The following is a 22,516-nucleotide window of genomic DNA, read 5'->3' on the forward strand; positions in this document are numbered from 1 at the left end:
TGACAGCTGTTGAGATCCCTCTCCTACAAGCATGGTGCTGGTGCCAAAGTGAAACTCCTTGCCCTGGTATCATTGGGCCCTCATCAAAAATAAGCAGCCCAAACCCATTCTGTGATCCTTGGAATCCATTGAATGAGACACCAATTCCTGTTACAATTAGTCTTTGCTAGAGGTTCTTAACAGAGCCTCAACACACGGAGTTCAGTTCATTTTCAGCCAGTGTATGGTTAATAAGGAGTTGGTTTTGACATTTGAATGATTTTATAAATGTTGCTTTTATCCATTAGTTCAGCTGACCATTCATTCATTTATTCATCTATGAGCAAATTGCAGAATGACACAATTACAGCAGTTGTTTTCTTTGATCTCTATGATATATCTGTCCTCTTTAAAAATTTTAGTCTGGAAAAGAAGAAACCTAAGAAATTAAAATAGAAGAAAGTACAAGCATAAGGACATAATATATTTCATGAAAGAGCAGGCATTCACTACATGGAAAAAAAACCCTAGCTCAGGCATTATCAAAGTGAACAAAAATAGGAAATGAACAATGAATGAAAGCAAAGAATTGTTTTTAATATACTTGGCTGGTATTCATTTCAAAGGCACAAGAATAAGGTTCAGGTACATTTAGGAACTTATAATGGAAATTCAGTTGCTCAATGATGCAGATGATTTCCAAGTATCAAAGGGGGGAAAAAAATCTAAGGCTGTACGTTTGATTTTTTCTTTTACAATGCTTTTCCTACATCCTTTTCTGTAGTATTCTTGCCTTCTCAGTATCTGCCTTTGAAATCAATTTCAGATGTCAGGAAGAAAGTTAAAGATGTTGGCAGTAGTTGTCACAGATCAGACTCGGATGTCTCATTAAACTGAGCAAAGGGAGAGTGTGAATCACCTTTAATTTTCAGAATGGCTGGTCTTTAATGTTAAACTGAATGTGATTGATGCCTTGCAGAGTAATATGTGATAATATTTACTGAAACTTCTCTTAAATATTTGAAGATATATTTCTGTGTCTGCCTGGTAGGAATGATTTCAGTTTCCTGTGTTCTTCTTTCCTGGCCCGTGGCCTCTAAAGTGAACTTTCAGAACAAATGTAGAACAAGTCAGGCATACCCCTGTTGTGTTGATAATATCAACTTGACAAATGTATTCTGAATTTTGCCTGCAGCCATTAAAATGGAAAGCGAAGTCGGAAGTGTTTTATGGGAGGTTTTTTTTATTGCTTGTACCAGCAAATATTGTACTGGTTTTGTCAAAGGAAAACATAATTTTTATAAAGCACTTGCCCTATTGACTCCCAACTAGAACAATATATTTTAATCCATCATCATGTTATTTTTACTGCTTCATTGTTTTATTTGCCATTATTATACTTTTTCTGTTTACTTCTAAGCTGCTATAAACTAAAGGCCAAAAGTCTAAACTAAATAAATGCTATCTTAATGCTAATTTAGGCTGACTGTTTATTAATAGAACTTGGTTTCTATATATAGTATAGACAAATAACAGAGGTTGTTCTTGAACTTTACACACATAATTGTAATGATTTGGTTGTATACACAGAGGAGAAGGTCATGTCTGGCCATTGGTTTTTAGCCATTTGTGCCATTTTTATTAATTTTATTTATTCTTGTAATAAGTTGTATTTGAGATGCATTGTAAGTATTAAATAGAAAGATAAAAATCATCAGCTTCTGCCAAATGCAATGAGTTGGCAAAAAACACATGTGGGGAAGCGTCTTATGTAATTTAACTTCTTTAATACAGAAATAATAATTTTTGCTGCGAGGCTGCGGGATTGGCCTTTGTCCAACGAACGTTTCCTGTAACTGTGAAACACGTTAATTTAATGTGTTTGCACATTAAAGTGGTGTCAAAATAAGTACCTGTGGAGTACTGCTAAACAAAGACAAAAACAACTAATTTGCTTCTTAATGAGCCAGCAATAATGCACCAACATTTCAGTCTGTTTGCTCTTAAGGCAGACAGGAATTCTGGAAAAGGCTGTTTCAGAGGTTCTCCTCCATGGAGAAGCCTTTTGAAATCCATGCTGGATTAAAGACATTTTCATAAACCACATCAGTGAAAGCTATGGTTGTGAAAAATGTGTGAATAGGAGCGTTTATGTGATATACCCTTAAGAGAAGGTAATAGGAATACATCACATAAATGATATTCGGGTCAAACTATTTTTTTTTAATCAATTCATAGAATCATAAGATCACAGAATGTTTTGGGTTGAAAAGGACCTTAAAGCTCATCCAATTCCAAACCCCTACCATGGACAGGGACACTTCCCACCAGACCAGGTTGCTCCAAGCCCCATCCAAATGGGACATGACCTGGAGCTTTTTCCTGTTTTTCTCTTATTCACACCATGGTGGGAGGTAGACCAGAGCAAGTGGCCAGGAGGCTGCCCTGTCACCTCCCTCACTGGGATCACAGGGATTTCTGCTGTGCCAGGGTAGGGGTGTTCTGCCCTGCAACAGAACCTGCAAAATTAGCTTTGTTTGCACTAATGTGTCAGAGCATCACTAAAGAATCACAACTGTGTTCTGCTTCAGCAATTTTCCCCCAAATAAATTCATGTATAGAAATGTTTCCTTTTGTCTGTTAAGCTTTTCTTCCTTTTGTAAACATTTTAAAAGTTAAGAAACCATTTCTAGGTGTTTCTAGAGGACTTTTTCTGTCATTTGTTTGTAGAAGTTTTCTTGGCTGTTAAAATTTGAATGTTTTTCATGTGGTGCAGAATTACAGTTTTCTTGTAAAGCTTTAGTTTGGAAGGACAGGAAATATACCTTGATAATTTTTGGACCTGTGGCTAAAAATGTGAGGAATTGCAGAGTTAGAAAAGGGAGAATAAGTGTTATTTGGGAGGCTGAAACCTCAAACAGCCCAGCTGTTTTCCCACTGGGCTGGCATTAAGTGCCTGGTGGAAGGTGAAGGTAACTTTGTTGATCCAGTCTCACCTATTGCTTCTCTGAAACAACTCAGTGCTCCCGTTACACAAAGAACTGCTCTTTGTTTCAAAATAACTTGAAGTTGCCAGTCCTTTCAGAGAATGTAATTATTTCCTCTGGGGAAAATGACATGCCTCAGCTACTCAAAGAAAGCATTTAGGATGCCCTTTCTTGCTTTCTTTGTCCTGCAATAATCTACTGTTTCTAGGAGGAGCATTTCTGCTGTCACTATTTCTCTCTGGTGTTGCTGGGTGAAAATAAGCTCAGTGTGTGTCATCCTGTGATGCACTCCCAGTAAACTCAGGTAATAATACTTCATCTATATTTATCCTTTTCTCCCACAGAGTTTAAGAAAGGAAATTACTCTGATTAATAGTTTTTAGATGTAACAAACAGCACTGTTTGGGGTTATACATCCAGTTCTGAATTGTCAGCTTGATGATGTATGTGGATGTACAGAGCAGGAAGAGCTGACTGGAGGGACTGGGGGAATCCTGCAGAGAACTGAGCCAGCAGATTGTTTCCCCCAGTGAGCAATTTTATGGAACTTGTAATGTAACTTAAACCTGCCCAGGGCTCACCTCTTAGAGGATACAGGAGTGCTCCTGAGTGGAGGTTCTGGCTGATTCCACACTCTGTGTGCATACACATCCTCATTATTGCCAGCTTGGCCGGGCTCAGAGCGAGGAGCAGAGCTTTGCTCTCCATTTGTTCAGTTCTCTAAGCAGCCTTTGGCCAGACTCTCTGTATTTGTTGAATTGGTCTCCAGCAGGTGCTGCTGCCTGGGTGTGAGAGCAGGATTGGGATCCAGCATGGTCAGTGCTGTAGGGTTTGGTAGTTTCCTCCCTGCCAGGCTGTGGGCCAGTGGGGTGGGACAAAGGCTGGTGTTGGATTTCTGGGTGAGCACCGAGTGCTCTGGGTTAGATCTCCTGGCCAGTCTCCCTCAGGCTGTGCCTTCTCCTCACTCACAGCTCCCTGTGGGACACAAAGGTTACCCCTGCACAATTCCCACTTCTCACTTGGATGATCTTTTCTCAAGACTCAGGTGTCTGACAGCTCTCAGGAACTCCTGCAGATGTACAACCCCAGGCTGGGTATGAGGCAGCTGATCCCCTCTCTCTTTCATACCCAATCTCCTTTAACAGTTCAGAAGAGTTTTTGTGAGGAGGAGTCTTTTGTTGGATTATTTTAAACAAAATATTCCATCTCTGAAGACAACCTCATGACTTTTTGTGCATTAACTCTCAGCCTCATTGAAGGGTCTAGCAAGGTTCTGCAGGACATATGTTAGCCTGTAGTGGTTTCTTTTATAGTTTTTTTGCTTTAAAATTTTTTGTTAAATAGAATTTCATCTTTTTCCAAGGCTTGAATGCAACTTTACAAGCTTCTCTCTGACTTAGACTCACCATTGTTTTTTCAGTTTTCCCTTTTTGTTAATTATTTCTCAAACATGCTAAGACAACTCACAGATTGTAGTCATTGCTTGTTACTTCTCATAAATAATATCCAAAATTGCAGAGCTGATGGAGTAGAGCCTCTTTGTACTTCACTGAATCTTGATGTGATACAACAGAGGTCTCTTTTTATTTTCTATTCAGATAAATTACTCCAAAATATAATGATTACATGAATTACTACCAAAGGATAACACATCAAGTTTACATTCATTACCTTTTACAACTGGGAAAAGCCCATCCTCATGACAATTTTTAATGCAAAAGGACTTTTTTGTCATTCTGTGCACTGGAAATAACATATTGTACAATTACTACCTGTGTTCTGAGAAATCTATCTATAATAGAAAGAAAACAATTTCCCCTTCTATTTCAGTACATGATTATACATTCTGTAGATATACACAATTCTGATAATGGGTTTTAACCAATATTTTATTGCTTTACTGTAGTTACATACAGAGTAATAAATAGCTTTCAGTTCTTTGGGATTTCATAGTTTTATTATACTTTATGTCTTCTTTACAAATGGGACAAATGAATAATGAGAATTAGTTACCTTGTGATCTGTATCTCTCTTCAAGATGTACAGGTGCAGTAGTACTGGCTCCTAGGATGATTTTTGATTGAGTTTTTCTTTTATTACAGCTCATAATGCAGTGAATGCAGTCTTTAAAATGGATTTATGATCAAAATTTTTCATGTACATCCTTTAAAATTTTAAAGACTTTAACTGTAGCATGTTTGCAAATAGTGAAGTAGTTATCAATGACTGTTGAGGGTTTTTTATCACCTTATTTGTATGTTTAGATGGAAGTGTTATGTGCTGAACATGGGGATGTGGTTCTTTAGTAAAATACAATTGAAGTTTGGGAGGTACAATTCATTGTTCCTATATCCAACAGGATACCCAGATTTAATATAACAGTTCTGTACACAGAGCAGTCTGCTGCTGATAGCTGCAGGTCTTAGCATCAAAAGAAAAAGAACCCCACAAATCAGCCCAAATCAAACCCCAAACTCCAAAAACCCCAAACTTCCAAAAACCCAAAAAAGAAGAAAACTTTTTACATCTTAATGAAGTTAAGATGTTATTTTCAAAACACTGTTTAAATTCCCCATCTGCCTAACTGGGGCTTAACCCTGTCTGGCTTACAAATAAGTCTTTTATTTTTCCTTTACATATGCTTTTGATGTATGTCATCCATCAATGTTAGCAAGAACAGTAAATGCATTGATCTATTGCTGCACTTGACAAGTTAAATAACACTTTATGTAAGAAGTATTGATTTATAAAATCCAGTACATGTAATTAACATTAGAACTGTCAAAAGTTGAAAACAGTATTAACTTGCTGCTAATTTATAACCTAAAGAAAATTAAATAAAATATCCAGATTAATCAACTAACTTCTTTTCTTTGCCTTCAGATATGTCAAGCTCAGTTATGTTTGCTAGAACAGTGATATGTTTCTTCCCATTTTGACAAGAAGAAATTACGTTTCGTCGGCATCGCCAAAATAATTCTATAGTCTCTAGATCTGTGTATTTTCCTTGAAGTGGTGAAAGAATTCCACTTGGGTAGTTCTGAAAGGATTTGGTGTATCACCACGGAAATAAGTGGTGATATTTGGGAAAATGAAGGTGCCCAGTTTGTGTGAGCCTTCCAAAGAGCCTTTGATCCATCCTGTTGGGAGTGCCTGCACAAATACCCTGAGAGCTCTGCAATGGTCATTCTGTGCTTCTGTCTCTCACCAGGTGCCTGTCCCAGAGTTTTCTTAAGATTTCAGTTGAGTCCTGAACTTTGAGCTGTGCTTTGTTGGCATTTCTGTCCTAATCCAGCATCCAGAACAGTCCTGTCTCTGCTCAGCATAATGTGGGCTCCTGTGCTCACCACCCTCCAATTCAGTGATACCACTCAGATCCATTGAGTTTTTTTGAGGCAGGCATTACCCAGTTTCTAAACCTATTTGCATTTTTCAAGTTTAAGGAAAAAAAAAAAAGAAAACTACAAGTCACATTTAAACAAAATAACAATAGCAGTGAGCAGTAGGCATTGATTTTAACAAAGGCTTGAGCATGAATCATTTCCCCTCCAGCCCCCTTTATCAAAAGAGATGTGTTTATATCTTCTCTGGATATTCATAGCTGCTTTGCTATTTAGAAATAAATTCTCCTTGAGAACATAAATAAGTGCCTGACATGGCTTTCAGGTCTGGCAGTGCCTTTGCTCTTCCTTTGTTTCCTCCTGCTGCTCTTGTGTTTCTGTTCTGGTACTTCCAGACACTCCTCAGCTGTTTATCTTTTTGATTTTATTTATTGTCTGCACACTGAGAACGCCTCTTATAGCAGGCATGAACTTGAGGAAAGCACATTCATGTTTTCATCTTTTCTATCCTGTAACGTGTTCTGTAGGGTTTCATCTCTCCTTCGTGCCAGTGTCAATTGGAATATTTAGAGGATATATTTATAAATTGCTGGTTAGATATCAGTGTGATCAGGCTGCCCTACAGTAGTTGGAGATTGTAGATTATGTAGCAGCAACAATAGCTTCTTTTGTGGTTAAAATAATGAAGGAAATCCTGCTATATTTGGATTCCCTTTCAGCGAGGCAGCTCTGCCTTCCACCTGCTGTGGCCAAGGTTTAAACACTAACAATTTATTTCCTCGAGTCTCTGAGTGAGGCTCTGTAAACATCACTGTATGAAGAGAATACGAAAAGCACAGAGGTTGTGCTTTGATACCAAATTCAGAGGCTGGAGGTTTCTTTGGAGATTTTGTTTTGGTTTTCATAGTTAATGGGTTCTCTTTCATTTGCCCGCTTTGTACGAACGTGCCTTTTTCTTTCCATGCATTTGCAACTTTTCTAAAAACATCCTCATGAATATTTTTTAAAAAAATAATTCTTGAGCCTTTTTTGTGGATGAACTACAGTAAACATAATTTTAGAACATCACATGTAGCTTTTTGATTTCTAATCTTGCAGCAGGTAATGGCTTTAAACTGAAAGAGGGTGGCTTGAGATGGGATTGAGAAGAAATCCTTCCCTGTGAGGGTGGGGATGCCCTGGCACAGGGTGCCCAGAGCAGCTGTGGCTGCCCCATCTCTGGAAGTGTCCAAGGTCAGGTTAGATGAGGCTTGGAGCAACCTGGGATAGTGGAAGGTGTCCCTGCCATTGCAGGGGGTGGCACTGAATGGGCTTTAAGGTCCTTTCCAACCCAAGCCATCCTGGGATTCTGTGTTGTTCCATGAATTCAGAGAGCTGTGAATACTCGCTGCCTTCTGATAAACAATAAGCCAATATAATTTTTTTTGCCCCGACTGAACTGAATTATTACAGGTGATCAGAAAGTGAGACTAAAACATGAGGTGTAGAAATTAAATGGGAAAAGGAAGCCTTAGTGGGATTTTAGGTTAATACATCAGGAGCTGCTTGAGGCTCAGTTAAAACGATATCAGCTCATTATTTTTTTTTCTCCTTGGCTGGTCTGCTAAAGAAATCAATTTTAAGAAAAGAATAATACAATTGCATGTGGGAAAGTCTTTCTTGGTGTATTTGGGGATAACTGAGAGAGGTTTATGTTGAATTTTAATGGAGGTATGCTACCAACCACTGTCTTTTTTTCTTTTTTTTTTTTTCTATTAAAATCCAGGCCCTATAAAAAGTCTGCTGTAGTTCTGTTTTGAGTGTTTCTAATAAAACTTGAGAAATCTTTTCTCAAAAGGGAATTCTTCAAGAAGTGATTGTGCCGTGAATGAAAAGATGGTCTTTAAATAGATAGCAGACTGTTAGGGAGTAGATTTTATGAATACAAAGAACAGGTTATGTTTAAGGAGTTTTAAGCATCTGTGATAGTAAGATTTTCTTTTTTTATCATAAAAATCCTGCTCTGGCTTTTTTCTGTTGTCTCAGGATGCAAATGGATTTTTGTAGTTCATCTAAAGCTGTTCATAGAGAAAAATGGAAGAAGGCTGAGAGAGATAACAGGAAATGTTTGTGCCTTAAAACAGGGAAGAGAGATTGGAAATATCAAAACAGATTTTACTGTAGCTAGTCACTTCATGGTGTTTATCTTAGAATTATAGAATTTTCTAGGGAGTGCATTAGGATGTTTGTTCTTTTAAGCAATACTATGTGTTAGCCAAGATTTGGGAAAAAACATTTGGTCTGTTTGCATCAAGAAATGAGGAGCAGAGAAGCCAACTGGAATCTGCAGTGCCATTTAGGTAATTCAGAAATAGAGAAGTGATGCTTCAATTTAAAAAAAAAAAAAGAATTTTTAATTAAATCTACTTAACTATCAGTGTGAAACACTCATTCTTGCCGCTTGGGACTCCTATTCTATTGAATTGTTGAAAGCTAATCATAACTATACATTACAGAATGTTTAGTTTTCCTCTTGGGATGGGCTGCAACAGGTTTGCAATCTTTAGTTCAATATTTCCTCCATCCAAATCAAATATATGATTGGCAATTACCCAATAGCTAACTTGCCAATTAGTTATGTGAGCTGTTCAAGGCAAAAAAAGAAGTTATCCATTGAAATCTTGTCTCCCTGTGAGTGTGCATTTAAAAGAAATAAATGTCACTTATTCTAAAAATATGTGGGCTTCCTCACAGAATGTGCTGAGTCCTAAAACAATTTAATTCCATCCCCAATTAAACCTCTAAAAGCACCATCCATCAACCTTAGCTGATATCTGTATTTGCATTCAGGGATTATAATAGAGGTACCCAAAAAGAAGGTTATCTTTTTAATCTCTAGGACGACAAAAATGGGCAGCTTGGGCTCATTTACCTGATGTGTGAAATTGGGGAAGAAAGACTGATTTAAATACAGTTGCTTCAGTACTCTTCCAATATAAAATCAGATATCATCTTTGATGAAAGTTCAGGAAATCCATTTTGAGAGAATGCTTTATACCATTGTGTGAAAATTCTTAGCTGCTGCAGTATATTTGAAAAATAACCTGATATTTTAATGAAATATTCACTATGATGCATCAGTCCTTTGCAATTGAGGTTTAGAATGAGGTAGTAAAATGCAATTTAAATTTAATTGTTGGACTTGGTGATTTATGTCACACTTTCAACCACAAAAATTTGAATCTCAAAGATCCAATATTTTGGGTAAAATAGACTTCCTGCAAATCAATACAGTTAAAGTGAGTGAATGCTCTAATGTATGTTTGACATTGTTGACAGTTTATGAATAGATCATATACTAACTTCACCAGCATCTCACCAATGCATTTTAGAATATTTGAATTCAAAAGAAGATTGATTCAAATATATCTGAGTTCAATCTGACTTTCTGGTACATTTCCCAGGATTTACTGTGTTATAATTCCAAATTCATATGCCATATAATCTATTGAAGTTCATTTCCACAAGAGAATACAACTTGCATCCAGAGCTAGCCCATGTATGCATGTATATCAGAAACTCTAAGATTAGAAAACTGAGATAGCAAGACTAAAAGATCCTTTTGAAAAGGAAATAGAGAAAAACCTTTTCTATATCCAACTTGGGAATAAGAAGAAAAGCCATTTTCCCAGGAGGTTGCAGTTATTTGCTGTCAGAGCAGAGCAGCTCGTGCTCAACTGTTTGTGCTCAGAGCTGAACTTCAGTCTGGTCTGGAATGGATTTTGCTGTCCATAGTTGTAAAAATTTCTGTGGATTACTGAGAAGATTCTTCCTGTCTCTAGTTTGGGTTTCCTGACTCCAGCTGCCATTTTGCCTTTATTTTTGTATTACACATTCAATGCTCCAGACAGACTTTCTGGGATACTCTTCCCACGGCAGTCATTGTTTACCCACCTGGAGGTGGCTCAACTCTCCTTTCCTAGCAGACACTGAGAGCAAAAACATTTCTGTATTGCTGATCTCCTGGGCTGATCATTCAGTCTCTACCTCATTTTCCTCAGAGAATTCCTCAGCAATAATTCTGTTTCTTATTTTCCTGTGTCAGCTGACCATACCTTTAGAAGCATATGAAGAAACAGTAATGTGCATCATGTTTTGACTGGAGATTAATAAGCTAAAATCAATAGACATGTGCTACTTAATAAACCCATTGTGTTTTTCTTTTGAGTTTGAAAAATGTATCTCAGTCAAAACTCTCTTTTCAATATTGAACCTGTAGGGCCAATGGAGCAATGCAAAGGCAGCTCCTCACCTGGTATTTGTTAAGTGATTGAGCTGTATTTGCTCTGAATTGCTGATTTATGTGCAGGTTGATCTACTTTCAATATTCAATATTAGCTCACCTGAAAGTGACTTAAAAGTAGAGATGCATAACAAAGACAAATAGCAGTGGCACTGGGGATCTTTCAACCTGCTCTCAGCACTCCCTGCCTTTTCCCCTTTTCCTTCCCCTGAGTGTTCAGACCACAGAATCTTTTTTTCAGGAAGTGGGCACCTGATTTTGCCTGTAACTGTTGGCATCCAACTTTTCTGGAGGAAAAAAGCTGAGATTTGAAGAGGATAGTTGCAGTGGGTTTTACTGATGAGGGTGTTATGGTACTTCTCTGGAATACTGTAACTTTCCTTTTCTCTGCAGGGTAGAGGTTCTCAAGATCAAATTCTGTCTTTAATTAAAATTTATTAATTCCTCAGGGACAGGACTATGCAACCTGCTTTCAAGATCTTGTAAGACCTTGTAGTAACTGAAAGATCTATTTAATCTGACTTTGCTTTATGTGTTTTACAAATGTGAGCTCTTCAAGGGCTCAGAATCATTAGCTGAGCCTTGTTAATTTGTTTGTTAGAAGAAATGTTTGAGGTCCTTGAAATGATGCTCTCCTGTTTCTGGAGTCACATTCACTCATGCAATTCCTATGAGATTTGGGTTCCTTGGCTGTTTAATGAGTATTTACTCCTTTTTTGTTGCCATTGCGAAGCTGTCCACCCAGGCTGCCTTTTCCTTTTGCAGATCCTGGTCGTAAATTTGTGCCCCAAGGTGATTTTCAGGGAGAATGAAGCATGAGGGAGCTTTCAGTCTCCTGCTGTGCATCTCATCTGCCAGAGCTGGGGACAAGCCCAGGGTAGAGGACCCAGCACCCAGCACCATTTTGCTCTTAAATGTCAGCATTAGTCCAAGAAAAACTGTATGGTTTTGTTGAATTTAGTCCTGAATCTTTATTTTGAGGTAAAACCCATCTAAGCTTTGCATGTACCAAAGAAAGAGACTAGATGGGCCAACCCAATGTAATGAAACTCAAGCAGTTTGGAGGTGCAGAAAAGCAAGGCAGAAATGCTGTGGAGCAAATTTCCAGATAATTTTGGCATATTCAATCCTACTTCTTCTTGAGATTTACATAAAAATAAATCTGCAGCATCCTTTTAAGGACACAAGTCAGGATGTTGGCGAGTTTGGTAAGCAGACTTAATGAAAATTTACTGAAGCTGTAAATATACATGTGCCAACAGATTGGCACCTTATCCCTTTGCTCCTTTTTGCAACTCAAAAAGTTCTTTAATTACTGTTACTTCTATTACTTTTATTTTTAAATCAGCATTGCTGAAGAGCCAGAGAGGCTGGAAGTATCAACACATTTAGAAAAAGCAACAGTGTATAGCATGAATGCTTACTTAATTTTATTTTTTTTTTGGTAGGCAGAAAAATATTCTAGCCAAGAATAATAATTGCAGTATTTTATTATTTTTGGTTTTAGGACTCAGATAGTATTTTCATTAGTATTTTACTCTATTCTTGGAGAATATAAAACAAAAAATGCCTTCCTGGCTTCTAAACCCTTGGTTAGCCAAGGTTACCCTCCTGGCGAGCCCTTTCTGTAGTTAATTACTGAGTGCAAGGATCTCTTACCTATTAACTGCCCCCTTGTGTTTTCCATCCCTCAGCCAGTTAGTTCTTTCTCACAACCCTTCTGAGACAGCTTTGATTTTTTCCCTGCCAATTTTCCTGTTTCCCTGGATTCTCTATAACAACCAAACTTTTCCTTGCAGGTCCAGGTTTAAATTCTGTTTTCCATTACAGTTTAAAGCTGTAAATAAAGCCCAGGGTGCAGCCCTTGGTTCCTGAGCCTGAGGTGTGAGCAGCCCTGTGCTGCAGAAATGCCAACGTCATCAAAGCTGCCTCTCTGCAAGGAATTTTTGCTCTGTATTTTATTTTCATTTCTGCTTTCAGTGAATATTTAGTGAGCTCTGATTGCATAATTGAATTTGATAAACTGATGGTATGTGATTGATGAGAAAGTCAGGAATAAAGGATTAGAAGATAAAATTACTTCAAGGGTTTAAGTAAATCTTCCAGAGAGCCAGGGTAATTTATAAAGCATGCTATACTCTTTATAAAAATATTCCCTTAGGTCTATTAAATTTTAGCTTCTAACAGAACTGGATTGAGTTTTGAGAATAATTTTCATGTAATAACAGCTTGATTGTGATGCTTTAAATGGGAGATAGCTCTGAGTGGGCTGCAGCATCACTGGGTTTGGAATATTTGAGTAGGAAATATAGGGCTGGATGAAGACTTGTGGGCAGCACTTTGTCTTCCAAATGCATCATTTTTTTCTTGGAAAGACATAAGTTAGGAGTAAGTGGATAATTCAGAGTAAGTAATGAAGGAGGTTGTGCTGCTGAGTCTGTAAATCACTGAAAACAAGGATCAACAAATGACTCAGTTTGGTGCAGACACCACTTCCACTGAGCTCTCCCTCAGTGTCAGCACTTTCTTTGGGAGGAACAGTTTAGGGAACTCATTCCAGGAGCCTCTGTACATGAGCAGGTAAGTGTTGTTTTCAGGGGACTCAGCACGAATCATTTCACTTTACCAGCTGGGCTCTGTTATCTTCCCCTGAGCACCAGCACTGCTCCCAGCTGCTGCTTTTCCATCTCCAGAGGAAGCCTGACACCTTTAATCTTGCCAGGGTAGAATGTCTGCAGCTCCCTTGGGAGACTCCCCAAAATACCTTTGACAGGATTTAACATTTTCTCTCTTGTTTAGAAATATCTTTGTAAAAATTTTCTTTTCTCTCTGGGTGAAATAACTGTATTTCGCAGGAACATCCTCTAACTCCAAGCTAAATTTTTCTTTATAACATTTAAAATACTGGCTGGTTTTACTAGCTAGGAAACAAGGAGAATTGGGATAAGATGATTTCACAATAATTGCAGTCATTAAAACAGCAACTGAAGAGAAGCTATGCAGAATATATTTTCAGTCATGTAGTAGTGTGGAGAAGTGTAAAAACTCTCCTTGGCTTGTCTGGGAATATCTGCTAGTTTGGAGGTGTTCCAGTTTTCTCATATGTTGTATTGTTGTAGCTTCCTATACAGCCAATTTAGAGAAGATACTGCTGATCTGCACTCATCACAAATCAGTTTCTTTGCAAGACAGGTTATTTAAAATGCTACAAATCAGAAAAGGGCCCTACCCCAAACACGGTTTTTATTTCAGTTTGTTAGATTGGATTTTGTGGTTTGTTTATAAGAATTGCTTTAAGATTATGTGGTTTTTCTTTCTCCATAAATGACTGTGTTCCTGAAGTTAAATTCTAAAAACTCAGGAGAGAATGTGTCAATCCAAATCACCAGATGAGTGGGGAGCTGAGGTTGATTTATGGCCCATTGCAGGAGATATTTGGCACCAGTGGGCCTGGGGCTGCCTGGCCACGCTCAGCTGGAGCCCAGCTCTGACCCTTCAGTGATAACAAGCCTGTGCTGCCACGTGCTCTGCACGCAGAAACATCCCCTGAGCAAAGGGAAAGATAAAGGCTTGGAGACTTTGACAATCCCCAGGCTGGGCTGTGAACCCCAGGGAACACCAGGGTCACTGGGGAACCACCACCAGCACCCCTTGGCCCAAACTCCTGGGGCTGTCAATGATTCTGGGCTCAAAAATTCCAGCCTTGAACAGCACATGGGGGCACTCCAAACTGTAAAATTAGATTAAACTCTTTAAATATAAAATGCCTGAGTATATATAAAATGCCAAGTATAAAAATGAAATACAGTTATTTAAATATAGAATTCCAAGCCTAAAAATTCCGGAGATTTTTGTGTAAAATAAATGTTTAAAGGACGGACGGTTTGCAGTTTAACTGAGCCATTACTTGCACTGGGACAACATTTGTGTATCTTGGAATTTTTTCTGTATTTTATATATAAAGCACACACACACCCTGCACACTTTAGAGAAGAGCTCAGTATTGTCTACTTATTCAGTATTATTAATATTTTATAGAAAATGTTTGACTTTGAATATAACTCCTGTGTTTTATGTGTAATCATTAAATCCTGAAAGCATTCCAGGCCAGGTTGGATGGAGCAACTTGGTCTAGTGAAGGTGTCCCTGCCCATGGGAAAGGTTGGAACTGGATGAGTTGTAGCATCCCTTCCAGCCCAGGCCATTCTGTGCTAATTTTGGTTACAGAAGGTATTTGTATACTTCTAAAATTAAGTCTGTAGTTCCTTTACAGTTTCAAGTAGACATTTGACACATAAAATGTAAAAAGTCTTCGTCTTCCAGAGGTGATGGAGGTAGATCTCCAGCAGGTGTGGACTCAGAATCAATCTGTATTTGAGCAGAGCTTTGGCAATTTACCCATCAAGAATTTTACTGCTTGGAGTGTTTTATTTGTGATACTTAAGAGTTTGAGATTAGAAGTGACCCTTGCATATTACTGAAGTAACCTAATTCAAAAATCTGTTAGTGGCTTCAGGTAATATAATTTAACACATTTTGGTTTGCAAGAACATCGAAAAATACTTGTGAGGTGTTTTTTTCTGAATTCTTTTCCCTATCAGGAATCTTCATTTACCCTGAGACTTCTCCTGCTGTGATAATAATTTCTATCCAAGATTACACTTCTGGTTTCTATTCAAGAAACTTTAAAAAAAAAGGATAAAAAAAAAAGCTTTGAGTGGATTTAATCTCCAGAAAGGAGAAGGGGGGAAAAAAGCCAGTAGGGTTGTTCACTTCCTGCCACAGCAGACAATGTTGCAATTCTCATCTGGGGAAAGAGTAAACATGGACAAAAGCTTGTCTGAGTGGGCAAGGACAAAGTTTATCAAGATCTTGGTAATTCTGCCCCTAAAGATAAAGCTTAGTTATGAATGCACCAGTGCAAGCCTTAACTGAATCATGTTGTTTCTTGTTTTACCATGAATGTGTTGAGGAGAAATTAGCTAAATATCAGTAGTTTCTCCTATATTTTCCTAAATAGCCTCCAAACCCATTTTTTTTCCTTTGTATTTCAGGGGATGTTGCACCATTCTTCAAGACAGAACCAGGCTTGCCCCAGATCCACCTGGAAGGAAACAGACTGGTCCTTACGTGCCTTGCCGAAGGCAGCTGGCCCTTGGAATTCAAGTGGTTGCACAACAACAGTGAAATCACCTCCTACTCCAGTGAATACAAGTAAATAACATCCATATAGTCACCTCTGCAAGTGGAATTGCAAAAAAACAACCCCAAACGAAACCCCACCCCCTCAGTTTCCCAATGCCTCAAAGAGCTTTGTAGATAGAGACACAGGGACTTGGGGGTTTATTATGAAAGAAGAGTAGGTTTTGTAAACAGATGAGATTTCTTTGCTAAAAATGAGATTTAATGCTTCAAAACATGGTCCTAACATGGAATTTTTAAGTACCAGAGGTGCCTTTTGCTGGAGATGTAACTTCTACCTGTGTTTGTGATAAATAGGAGACACATTCCTTAGCTAAATGTTCCATATGATGTGTGAACTCATCCTTGAACAGAGCCAAGCTCACTGGGACTGTCCGTCTCCATCAGATCTAGAAGAATGTGGTCTGTCTTAAATTCCACACAAAACTTTCTGTTTCAATTCTAGCAATTCCAAAAGGGAGCTGATGTTTTAACAAACTGCTCTTTAATGATTGTGCAGTTTGCCCCCAGGACCTCCCTCCCCATCCCACAGACATTCCATCAAACAGGAGCTAAACCACAGCGTGGCTTATCAGAGCTCATTCCTGCTGATAGGCAGCTCATGGCTGGCCAAGTACCAATGTGCCAGACAGCCAAGTTTTGTCTGCTTTTCTCTCACGTGGGAGGATTGACTGGATTTTCTCTGTGCAAACAGAAATTTCTGTATCCTTACGGAAATTTAATTTTTATGCGACTTATTTGGTGCTTTCTAATTGTGTAGAATTTGCCAGGTGAGTTCAGACATTGTGAGGAGTGGTGTGTGACAGAGAGAGCCCTGGTACAACACCTGTACCTTTTGCAAAGCAAGCTAAACACTGCATTTTTGTGACACAAGGCTTAAAGTAGGGAAAAGTTATGCTCCATCACTATAGATAGAAATTACAGTATGAGTTGGTATGCAGATAATGAGATAAAGTTCTATATTGTTACACAAAGTAATACATAATTACTTTTCTCAAAGATTTTCAAAATTTTAACCCAGCACTAGTTCTGTTTTTGATGTTATTTACATTTACAGAATAGTAGGGGAAAAATTCCCTTAAAAAACTTTTTAAAACTTGTGGGAGTCATTTAGCATTTCAAGTATTTAGCAACTGTTTAAACCCAAGCATTTAGTTCTATATGAAGTTACCTAAAAATGCAAGATTTGATTTGGAGGAGCCCCCTTAGTCCTGAGTCCCTGCATCTATTCATGGTTGCTGCTTTCAAGCCTTTGGGATGTGGATTATGAGCCACACACACATAAAGAGGAGATTTGTGAATACTTTCTAGAAAATGAAAAGATCTCTAATAGCACAACAAATCACAGAATGTTTGAGCATGGCTTTGTGAAAATGCCACTTGTTTTGATCAATGACAGCAGAGTCAGTTGTAGTGGCTGGGCAGAAGGAGCTGGAAGCAGCCCTTGACCATGTGAGATGCTGAGAGAGAGGGAGGAAAAATGGTGTGGGGGGACAAACACATGAACATGGAATGAGCAGCAGGCAAAGGTTAGAACTCCAGCCCTGTAGGTGTGCTAGGCACTGGGAGATGACATTTCATGGTATTAGGAGAAACCTGGGTAAGAATGTGTGACATTTTGAAATAAGACCTGAGTGCTGTGGTATTTCTTAAACAAGTGGACATCCCAATACAAAATTGGAATTTTACTGTGCATGGCAGTGTGAGTCAGTTATTAGAACACCTTTCCCAAGCTGTGTGTGCACATACCTGCAGTCAGTCCCTTGTTTCTTATATTGCATTTAATTTGTTCTTGTGAATGTCAGGTCATGATTCCAACCATATTTATTAATATTGCATTTTTTATATTGTTATTTCTATTTCTCATTAAAAGATCTGGCGCAGAGGAAGCTGCCGGTTTATGATAATAATATTGATAGAAAATATTAATTTAGAAATTGCATCCCTACTGCTACACCACAGCCAGAGATCAGCTAAACAGGATTTTGATTCTGTAGAAATGCAAAGCTTTAAGCTTCCAAAAAATGACATAGGTGCATTAGGATGAATGAAAGCAAGGAAAAGATATGCTCAGACATAAAAATTGCAGTTGCAAAATTTAACCTTTGACCCCATAACAGTTTGCTGTGCAGTTCTCTTGGGTAAATAGCCTGTTTAAATGCACGAATCTTCCTGAGTAAGTGACTTCTGCTGCAATTTGAATCATCAATCAAAGATTTTTTGGTAATTGATATTACTTAGTGTGTCTCAGTTAAAGTAATGTCTATATTGTAACAGGCTGAAATATATTATTATAACAGCCCAAGTGAGTAAAGAACTAATTGGAGCCTTTGCATTGTGACATTGGTGACCCTGAGTGAGCAGCTCCTCTTTGTCTAACGAGGCTGGTTGTGTGCACAGCCCAGCGTTTACAGTGACTGTGCATGCACCACTTTGTGTTAAGTATTTATAAAACAACCTTAGAAATTCTTTGTGATCTGAGATCCACCTTATGGTAACAAATCGATGCTGCTGACTGCAGGAGCAATTTTGGTCGTGTCTATAGGTTAAGAGACTTTAATGTTCAGGCAGTGTCTTTTTTCTGTTTTCTTTTTTTCCCCCCTTTGTTTTCTTTTGAATTAAGTTCTGGGCCAGGTGTGTCTGTCATATTTGCTTTTGTGGCCTGAAGATATTGATTTATTGGAATTTAGGAAACTAAGGTCATGTCTAAGCAGCCATACATTCTCAACCAAATTACTTAAAAATATCTGATTATTATGTTTTAACAATAGACACATTTCAGTTTTCTTCTGTATTTTAAAAGTTACATCAGTTGATCCATAAATCTTTTGTTAGAAAGCTTGAGTAGATAAAAAGTAACATGAATATCTAATAAAACACACTTAACTTTAATTCTGTATCCATAATTATGACTATTAAATCCCATAGCCTATAGCTTCACTTTCAACTCTTAGGGCATTTAAAATTAAAATGAGGGTTTAAATTTTAGATTAGGAGTGAACTGTAAGTGTTGGCTGGGATTTCTCCTTAAGTGGCTGATGCCACTCCCTCCTGGATCTCTTTGGAAAGGGGTGATGGAGCACATCAGGCTCAGGGAGACTCCCCATGAAGCTTCTCTTTTCCGCTTGTCACTTCCCATCTCTCTGCAGAACCTTCCCAAACTCCAGGTTCTGCTTGGCTGTGCCATTTAAAATGAGGGAAAAGTCAGGGCTGACTTTCCAAAGTCCTTGCAGACATCCCCAGGAACATCAAGGAGCCTCCATACAAAACCATGACATATCTCTACAATGGGAAGATGTGTCTTCAAAGTTTGAGCATAGACAAAAATAAAGCAAAATTCTGTCTTGTCACTGAAAGGAATTGCATTAACCTTTGATTTCAGTTCATTCAGGGAAAAAAAGTCTTATTTAGAACTTAGGCTATTTATATCTCTTCGTGCCAGTCAGAAATCAAGTGGAATGGGAAAAGCACAGCACAAAAAGCAGTATCAAGGCTCTTAGGTCAATAGAAAAGTAGGTTTTAAAACAATAATAAGACATATGAGGTGCATAAACATTGTTTAAAATTGTAAACACAGAATCAGAAATTCCATTAATATTTATCCCTTGTCCAGGTTTGCAATTTTCAAGTTAGTCTCAAACAGTATTAACACATGTCCTATCTCTTTTTTCCACAGTTGTTATTTAATTCTTCTAATTTTGCTTGCTGTACCTGCACATTATACCCAGTTGGTCCACTGAGAATCCAGCTGCTCTAGGTTTTGGCTGCCTTGGAATTTCCAAAGTAGATGGGATTTTCACTGTAAATTTTTAAAAGATTTTCATTTCTTCAGGCAACATGTTAAGAATGTTTCCTGCTGAAACTTTAATAAGTCAGAAAAGAAAACCAAAGTAGGACACTTCTGATCTAATTGATTTGTTTTGTCCTGGTGGCAGCAAAACTAAATCTGCATTACTGTCCTGGTGCAGATGAATACTCAGGAAAGAAGCCTTTAATTTTGGCTTTATTTAATAGACAAGGTATTAGCCAACTAGGACACTAAATCTTCATGGGAGAAAGGAAGATTGTTGTTGTATAACTGTTGGGTAAAAAGAACTATAAAATTCATTTTCAGTATTTGTCACAATCTTCAGTTCTTTTTTTTTTTTTTTAATAATGATGTTTTCCAACAATCTTCTTGACAAAGAAGGAAATGATTTTGTAAGGATCTAGAGAAGCCTCCTGTCCTGTTGATTTCTCCCTTTGTATTTTCACCTGCTCTCTCACTCTGTTCCCCATGGTGAGGCTCATCAGGCAAGAGGAAACAACATTCCTGCTTCAGAGTCACTCTCTGTGTGCTGGGGCTGCTGTGGCTCCCATACAGAGCACAGGTTGGACTCTTCCTTTTCCTCCTGCCACAGCCACGGGAGGGAATGTGCTGGTGGCTCCTGGGCAGGTCACAGCAGTGGCCTGAGGAGGTCACAGGAGTCACAGCACAAATCCAAGGGCAGCCAGGGGCTCCTGGAAACCCCAGGGATGTCTAAAGCTTGCCCATGCTCTTGGGCTGTGGTGTGTCCCCTGTGTTTGTTGGTGTAACCCAATTGCTGCGGCGTGTTTTGTGGTGACACCAGAATCTTCTGCCTCTTTTGTTTTACGCTCCCTGATCCTGTTGAGGCATTAAGCTTGTGGGTGTGTTCAATATATTTGAGTCTAAGAAGAAATGTTTTCTTTTAGTGGAATTAAATTTAGAAGATTAAAATTCAGCAGTTTTCCTTTTCCTTATCTTCCATAAAGACTTTCATTAATCCTGCCATAATATCTCCTGAAGGTGACTGGGGGAATATGCACTTGTGATTAATGTTTGTTTAATGCAGGATTATCTCTATTATTCATGTGTTTTATTCCCATTAAAACTGTGCCTATCAGCTCATTTTCATGTTGAGCAATCAGATGTAGCTGAATGAGGAAGGTGAGATTAGTGGACTGAGTGTGTGTTTGAAGGGCAGAGCAAACACAAAGTACAGCACAAGGTGGCACTTCCAGGATTCCTGAGTTTCAGTGGTCACACAGTGGAGCTTTCATTGGAAAGCTTTGACACTTCTTGCAAGTCTTCCTAATACCTACACTTAAGCTTCTTGTGGCTTCTCTGAACTAATTACCTGCTCTCCCTTATGAATGAATGTAGAGAAAACTAGGGGAAAAAATTTAAGTCGGTCTTTCATGTGTATTTTTTATATACTTGGCATTTATCATAGGCAGAACTGAAGACTTAAAGGTATTTTATGCATTTCGTGTCAGCTGCTTTTTAAAAACCTGTATGTAACAGACAATACTGTAACCAAAGACCTGAGCTTACACAAGAATGCTGTTTGTAAGAAAAAATACAATAAGCATTTAAGACAAAGCGCAAACCAGGAAGAAGTGCTCTCTAATTGTGCCTTTTGCCCTGCAGGTACATCATCCCAGCTCTGCAGAGGGCTGATGCTGGCTTCTACCAGTGCATCGTGAGGAACAGGATGGGGGCACTGCTGCAGAGGAGATCCCAAGTGCAAGTGGCATGTATGTCTGAGTGGGGGTCACTCTGTGACTCATTAGCTTCTTTTGGGGTAAAAAACCTGATGTATGGTGACATTTGTCAGTCTGAACAGGTGTTAAATATCAGGCTTAACAAATTTTTTCAATTACTGTCTCATAAGAATTTCATACTTCATTTGTCATCTGGAAGCAGCTCAGAGTAGTGCAACACAGTCTTTGAGCTGTTCAAAGCCATGAAAATGAGATTGTTTGGAGATATCTGTAGCATGAGAGAGCTGTTAAACTTTATGGAATTAAGGAAGGCCATGCACAAAACTATCAAAACACCAGCAACAACAAGAAAAATTCTAGAGGAAAACAGCAGCATCTAAAGGGAATGGGATGGTGGAATAGCACCAGGAAGATTTCACATCCTAATCCTTGAGGTACAAAATCAGCAGTTTTACAACAAAACTTTAAAATTCTGTTCTCAACACCTTTCTTGAGCAAAGCCCCCCCCCCCGTGTTTGCCCCACTTCAGTTTGGACTTTGCAGAATTTTTGAAATCTAGCTGCCATTTGGAAAGATTAAGTTAGTTTTCTCAGGTGTTTGTGCTAGTGAACATGACATAAGAAATGATCACATACCCTTGATTTCCTTTTTTTTCAGTTAACCTATAGAAAACAAAATTCAAGTAACTTTTTTGGAAATAATAACAAATTTAGGCCTATTTTTTCCCCCAAAGTAAAAGCATAAAAGAAATTTTAAGAGACAGATTTGTGTGCTGTGCCTAAGAAGTCTCATACTGGATCAAATTTCTCCTCGTCGGGTTCGGTAACTGGAAATTCAGTAGTAGTAAATGTCAGTTGATAAGCAGAATTTAAAGAAATTGAATTATTTATTAGGTACTCAATTTGAAGGAACTGATTCAAGTTAATCAGTATGTCAATAAGGGAAATTACATGGAATTTCCTGTGTTTTAAAATAAAACCAGTTGCAAATGGCATTATGTAAGTTTTGGTATCATGTTCATCAGTTTACTGCATACAGTAGATTTTGTTACTATATCTGTAGTGTCAGTGATATCAGTAATTTAATGTTTGGTCTGCCTATTGTTTCAGAGCTGCTGGGAGCTAAAGTAAAAATAAACTGCTGCTAAAATGGGGTTTTCCTTCCCTGACCTCTGCCAGCCCTTGTGCTCCTGCTGGCTTCTGACCATGGGCTCACTCTGA

General features: G+C 38.3%; 1 protein-coding gene across 1 annotated transcript in view; it reads left to right on the forward strand.

Moving 5' to 3' along the window:
- Positions 1 to 22,516, forward strand: part of SDK1 (sidekick cell adhesion molecule 1) — a 382,632-nt gene that overhangs the window by 90,905 nt on the left and 269,211 nt on the right. Inside the window, exons 2-3 of the mRNA XM_054270739.1 lie at positions 15,644 to 15,803; positions 21,223 to 21,329. Coding sequence (XP_054126714.1) covers positions 15,644 to 15,803; positions 21,223 to 21,329 — 267 coding nt within the window. The remainder of the gene's footprint in view (positions 1 to 15,643; positions 15,804 to 21,222; positions 21,330 to 22,516) is intronic.

This window comes from Melozone crissalis, unplaced genomic scaffold (assembly GCF_028551555.1).
Source record: "Melozone crissalis strain CALT ecotype California unplaced genomic scaffold, PUWL_Pcris_2 ptg000012l_1, whole genome shotgun sequence".
Taxonomy (NCBI): Eukaryota; Metazoa; Chordata; class Aves; order Passeriformes; family Passerellidae; genus Melozone; species Melozone crissalis.